General features: G+C 33.6%; 1 protein-coding gene across 2 annotated transcripts in view; it reads right to left on the reverse strand.

Annotated features, from left to right (window-relative positions):
* The window catches only part of LOC127843939 (AP-1 complex subunit gamma-1-like), a 67,964-nt gene extending 61,045 nt beyond the window's left edge, over positions 1 to 6,919 (reverse strand). For both annotated transcript variants that reach the window (XM_052373844.1, XM_052373843.1), the window contains exon 1: positions 6,781 to 6,919. In XM_052373844.1, coding sequence (XP_052229804.1) covers positions 6,781 to 6,792 — 12 coding nt within the window. In that variant the 5' untranslated portion in view covers positions 6,793 to 6,919. The remainder of the gene's footprint in view (positions 1 to 6,780) is intronic.
* Between the last annotated feature and the right edge of the window lie 285 nt (positions 6,920 to 7,204).

The raw sequence follows: 7,204 nt of genomic DNA on the forward strand, positions 1-7,204 counted from the left end.
TTAGTTATGAATTCCTGATTATACAGAAAATTTAAGTTCGTGAAAACAAAACTAGATGTTGAGCTGTGCATACTGAATTGCTTTTCCATATTTCAATATTTGCATATTGATTTATAAATAGCCTTAAAACTGACATTGCAGGGGAGGTTAATTTCAGGTGAAAAAAATCAACAGACTATATAGTATGAAAAGTACTCATAAATAAACAATTTTGTGTTATTTAGGAACAATAAGTCAATATTTCAACAAATCATAAAGAGACAAGGGACAAAATTGTCACAAAACCAGGTTTTCATTGTGAAAAAAAAATCTGATAAAGGGAGAAAACTCAAACTGAACTTTTGAAATGACCAAAAAAAATTAACCCCCTTTGTAAGATTTTTTTTTTTTTAAATCTATTTTTAGTCGTGGCGACCTTGACATTGGAGATATTGACGTGATTCTTTCGTGGGACACACCGTCCCATGATGGTGAACAAATGTGCCAAATGATTTTAAAATCTCACAATGAATGACATAGTTATGGCCAGGACAAGCTCATTTATGGCCATTTTTGACCTTTGAACTCAAAGTGTGACCTTGACCTTGGAGATATCGACGTAATTATTTCGCGCGACACACCGTCCAATGATGGTGAACAAATGTGCCAAATGATTTTAAAATCTGACGATGAACGACATAGTTATGGCTCGGACAAGCTCATTTATGGCCATTTTTGACCTTTGAACTCAAAGTGTGACCTTGACCTTGGAGATATCGACGTAATTATTTCGCGCGACACACCGTCCAATGATGGTGAACAAATGCGCCAAATGATTTTAAAATCTGACAATGAACGACATAGTTATGGCCCGGACAAGCTTATTCCGCCAGCCCGCCAGCCAGCCAGCCAGCCCGCCCTCATTCGCCAATCTAATAACCAGTTTTTTCCTTCGGAAAACCTGGTTAAAAACCTGGTTAAAAATATAAGATAAATTACAATATATTGATCAGTTTTGTCCCATTTTTGATCAGCAAAACTATGGTCACTGTGAATGAACAAAAACTGTCACATGACCACAAAAGTCAACATCAGTAGTCATTTTATGACAACAAACAGCCGCGCAAGGTAGGTTTTTTTCCAATATCTTTGCTGATCATCCTCTGACTTTCATACGACCTAGTGCATGCAATATGGCATGCATATACAATGTAGCTTTCGATCGGTATATCACACGTTTTGTGTGTTGCTCTGGTTTTCGAGAACACTTCGGTGCAAATTTCCATTTAAAAAGCAAACGTCAGTAGTAAAATTACAAAGAGTCAGTGTTCTGGAAAATTAACGATCACAGAACTGTCTATGCTATATCGGACGAACATATAGTACATATGTCTATGCATAAACAAACAAAAATATCTACCAGATATTAAATAAACGTTTAAAGAGTGAAAACAAATATGGCAAACGTCAGTAGTACATTGAGGAATGGCAAAAGTCAGTAGCAAAAATATGCAAAAGGCAGTAGCCGAATAAATGCAAGCGTTTAATGAAAAACATGTGAAACAATATAATTAATGCTAATTTAGATTTAAATTAGATATAACAAGTTAAGATTGAAGTCATAAATTAATGCATGGCATATATAAATTCTGCAACAACAAAAATGAACTAATGTTTAAGTGATATTATGTGCATCTAATAGTTTATATGTGTCTATCGCAACCGTTGTTTATTTTTGGTGTTTTCACTTCATATACACGTATATTCGTTAATGCAGCATCAACATATTGAAAAAATATCCCGGAAAGAGAAATATAATGCTTTTGAATATCAACCGTACTTTTGTTTTGACAACTGACGACAGGAATGATTCGATTTACAATGTGAATCTAAATTGAGTTTTATGCAGATTCGTTCATACAACACAAAGACACTTATTTTGTTTCACGGATCATTTTGTTATGCTCAAACAAGTAAAATGGTAAAAGTCACAAATCAATAAGACTGCATATTCAGAGATTTCAATAGACGCAGAATCCTGCGTTTTGACGCGAGCAAATTAAAAATGACTCATTTTTGACGCAACCCTTTTTTCTGCTGTGCGTCATTTTGACGCGTCGAAAATTTGACCCGTGCGTCAGTCAGTTAACATCTCGAGTTCCATGGTAATAAATCCCGCTGTGCTCCTAATTGAAATTAATGTTTCAGTATTTGAAACTCGGTCTATAATCGAGGGAATACCCCGGGCGTTGTTTATCTTATCTCATCTCTTCCAATACACATGTCACCGTCTCAATAGCGTGTGCCCACTAACTGGGTAATTAGCAGCAGTGATTACGTGATAATTGATTGACCATCCGATAATTGCAGGTTTTTTGCAGACTTTTCAGACGGCACGGTTAAAGAAAGTCGACAAAATTAATTAAAGTTAAAACTATATTGATCAAAGGTCTATTAATTACGTAGATCCAATAGTAGATCTAAGTCCAGCGAGTTTTGTCAGTTGTTAATCCACCGATAATTACGAGTAACACCCATCTTATATAAACTGGAATCACAGTTCATTTTTTATACTAACAAGTAATAATACTACACATAAACATTGAGAAAACACATTTTCTCGATAAGATATTAATTATCCGAGGAGCATTAAATTGCTGCGTCAACATTGTAAATGGCGGACTTAACATTCAACCCGCGTTCAATTCAAAGCTGGCGATTCAAATTGCAAGTTATGGCAATTCAATAATGGTGAAAGCATTAACTGGATTTAACAAACATTTGATAAGGTTTGTTAAACCCGATAACAACAAGAAAAATTTGGATTATTAAAGTAAAACTACTACAGGTAAGGCATTCCAAAGTGTACATATTTCGGACATGTATAGTATTCGGATAAACAGTAATAAATATACTAGATGTTCCATGCATTTATATTGTGTTTTGTTAGAAAAGCTATCATAGGGATGGTGATAATATAATGACGATAAATATGTGATGAAAAGGTGCTACCGGTACATATCTTAAATTATTTTAATGTGTTAAAAGACTTAAATGTGTTATAACTATAAGGAAGTATATTTAATGTACCAATTCATTAAAATATGTAGTGTTATGTATCATGGTATTGTTATTTAATAAAGCAGTATAACTTTTTAAGATATTGTGTTACTCTTAGAGCATATTTTTATCTAAAAAATTGAATAATACAGAGAAAAACACAACGCGCTTCAAAATTGACCCCACCATTTTTCAATTTGACTCCTCAAAATTTCAGTCCAGGGGTCATTGACTCCTGGTTTTTAAAATCTATTGAAATCCCTGAATATTATTTTATTAAAGTGATATATTGAATTGAGCTGAAAAAATTAACAGGTCAAAAGAGTTAGTTAAAATGTGGTTAATGACCAATTACCTGCAACGCATCTTGCTACCAGTTGTTTATAAAAAATATATATATTATATTCGATATTTTACGTGACTGGTGAGTCCTCTTAGTCAAAATGATCCGTAAAACAAAATAGTGTCTTTGTGTCATATGAACGAATCTGCATAAAACTCAATTTAGATTCACATTGTAAATCGAATCATTCCTGTCGTCAGTTGTCAAAACGAAAGCACGGTTGATATTCAAAAGCATTATATTTCTCTTTCCGGGATATTTTTTCAATATGTTGATGCTGCATTAACGAATATACGTGTATATAAAGTGAAAACACCAAAACTAAACAACGGTTGCGATAGACACCTATAAACTGTAAGATGCACATAATATCACTTAAATATTAGTTCATTTTTGTTGTTGCAGAATTTATATATGCCGTGCATTAATTTATGACATCAATCTTAACTTGTTATATCTAATTTAAATCTAAATTAGCATAATTATATTGTTTCACATGTTTTTCATTAAAGTGATATTATGGGCATTTTTCACTGTTGAATTAAGCTGAAAAGAATTAACAGGTCAAAAGAGTTAGTTAAAATGTGGTTACTGACCAATTATCTGCAACTCATCTTGCTACCAGTTGTTTATAAAAATATATTCTATATTCAATATCTTACGTGACCCACCCAGCCCTCTAAGCCGAAATGATCCGTAAAACAAAATTGTGTCTTTGTGTCGTATGAACGAATCTGCACTAAAACTAAATTTAGGTTCACATTGTACATGCATGACCAGCTGTCAAACGAAAGTACGGTTGATATTCAAATGCATTATTTTTCTCTTTCCGGTATATTGTTTTAGTATGTGGATGCTGCATTAACAAATATAAGTGTATATGAAGTGAAAACACCAAAAATAAACAACGGTTGCGATAGACACCTATGAACTGTTAGATGCCCATAATATCACTTTAAATTAAACGCTTGCATTTATTCGGCTACTGCCGTTTGCATATTTTTGCTACTGACTTTTGCCATTCCTAAACATACTACTAACGTTTGCCATATTTGTTTTCACTCTTTAAACGTTTATTCAATATCTGGTAGATATTTTTGTTTGTTTATGCATAGACATACACTGTAACTCCAATATAGCGCGGTCAATGGGGTCCAAGCCGCGAAACAGCGTTATAACGGATCCGCGTTATAGGTTTTGAGCTCATTTACTGCAGGGCGCTATAAAAAAAAACAGGTATAGAATAGCCTATAATATAGGTCATGTATATTGCCATGCTGTGTTGACGCAAATACATGCATATAAACCGAATCGTATCGATAACAGTATACATACCGCTTTTCTTATGTGCACATTTATCCGATAATCCAATAAAATTGCAACATCACTTAAAAAATAATAATCTTGAACATTAAATTATAATGACGATATATGTTTAAGAAATTCGTAAACACAACCGTACGCATATATGCCATTTTCAGAAGTGTTAAGAGTACAGTGCATTATGGGGCAGAGCTTTCATTGGACGAGCGACTTTAAATTTAGATTGAATGCAATACGACTCATGTACAAAAAATTGTTTTATTGCTTCATACACATGCAAAAAACGTGTTTCCCGGGGACTTTCTGATACCGCGCGAAAATGAAAGTGAAACTCTGTTAACAATTGCCGGTACACTGCGTTCGCATGTAAATAAATCGTCTGCATTATTTAATTTCTTATACACGAACTGAAAGATTAAATGACATAATACTAGAATGATAATGAAATGACAGAAAAAGTTGTTTTATACAGTAGGCAGTATATTTCACAGCCACTCATTTAATATAGTCAAACTGCAACCATATCAAAGTAAGAATGTTTCAATCGTTTTGAATTACTTGAATTGTATAACTATCCCGCTTGCACTTAACTTATGGAAATTATCGCACTGAACCGCTCTGATGAGGAATACATGTAATAAACACTGACACGCGAGTTTTTCACACCTTTATTGACATTACACAACATTAACACCAATTAGCTGTTGGTGTTGTTTAACCTCGAGGCGATTATAATCGGTTCAACGGACGGTTGAATAAAGCAATCAACATGACTGTGATTGCCGCCATCTTTGAATTGTCTGAAAATACATGAAGTTGCATAATACGGATTTGAATCAGAAATCAAATGGAAGGTTGGAGAAAAAATGGGAGCCAAGCACCCTCCGCGTTATATTGGATTCAGCGTTATAACGGAGCGCTTTATATTGGAGTGACAGTGTATGTACTATATGTTCGTCCGGTAAAGCATAGACAGTTATGTGATCGTTAATTTTCCAGAACACTGACTCTTTGTAATTTTACTACTGACGTTTGCTTCTTAAATGGAAATTTGCGCCGAAGTGTTTTCGAAAACCAGAGCAACACACAAAACGCGTGATATACTGATCGAAAGCTATATGCATGCCATATTGCATGCACTAGGTCGTATGAAAGTCAGAGGATGATCAGCAAAGATATTGGAAAAAAAACTACCTTGCGCGTCTTTTTGTTGTTATAAAATGACTACTGACGTTGACTTTTGTGATCATGTGACAGTTTTTGTTCATTCACAGTGATGGTGACTTAGTCAAAATATTTTCCATAACTAACTGCATCATATGCCAATGTTTGCTCCCCTTACCCACGACTCAAAAGGAACCTACAAGTCAACAAGAACCAATCATAATTATATTTGTCCGATATATTAAAATGAAAAAATGTCAATCAAAATTGGCAATATTTTTTTTTTAATTTTCGGTATCAAATCAATGAAAAAATTTATATAGAACACAATATATTGCTTTTTAAACAATATGACCGATTAATTTAAGTAATGGCTTTACCCGCATTTCCCACAGTTGAAATTATGTACAACAAAACAAGAATAAATGTAAAAAAAACTTACTTGGTTAGTATTAAAAAAAAACATTATCTAAAACATGTACAACTGCCCCACCCACCCAAAACAAATGTGGTAGATTCTTGTGATGTTAGTTATGGCAATACAGTAGTAGCACAATACCTATAAATGTCAGTAATTAATGCATAAGCTGTGTTTGGTTTATCAACATCTTTGAAGTGGGTGGGGTAGGAAAACAAATGACGTGTCTGCAGAACGTCACTCCCACAAATGCGTCTGCTTTTTTCCAAACATGTGTCAAAAACATTACAGGGCAAATGTTTTGTATGATATATTTAGTAATCATGATACACTAAACATGGTGTCCGTGTAATGTCTAAAGCGAATGTCACCCTAAACTTATTCGCATATTTTAATAATAAAAAATAATTTTAGGAACAGGTGAGTTGGTTGACATGTCAATTGTTGGTGGAAATATTGTTGTGTATGCAACCGAAATGATTAATTTCATTACCAGCACATTCATGATGTACGTTAATCCGTGAACTTTGCTGTCGTCGTAAAAATCGTATCAACCGGCTTTCGAAAACAATTGTCAAACTCACGAAATAATTTAAGATGGCTGCTCATGTGGCGATTTACACAATTAAATAAGACAAAAAGTAGTGCATATTTTACATGTAGTTTTATGAAGTTAGATTAACGTTATTGATGTCAAACACATAAAATTAATATTAAATATCTAAACAGCAAACAATTTGGTTAAAGTATTGTTATCGAAAAAGTACATCAAGTGGCCGTATGAATACTAACAGGTGAATATGAGGTCATTTAGGGCTTTTGTCGATACGATATATTGCACGTGAGAATTATATTTTTTATAACGGATGGAGGAAAAAATCAGATCCAAAAACTTCCGTGTTATAATGTACCACTTC

The sequence above is a fragment of the Dreissena polymorpha genome, chromosome 9 (assembly GCF_020536995.1).
Source record: "Dreissena polymorpha isolate Duluth1 chromosome 9, UMN_Dpol_1.0, whole genome shotgun sequence".
NCBI classification, from domain to species: domain Eukaryota; kingdom Metazoa; phylum Mollusca; class Bivalvia; order Myida; family Dreissenidae; genus Dreissena; species Dreissena polymorpha.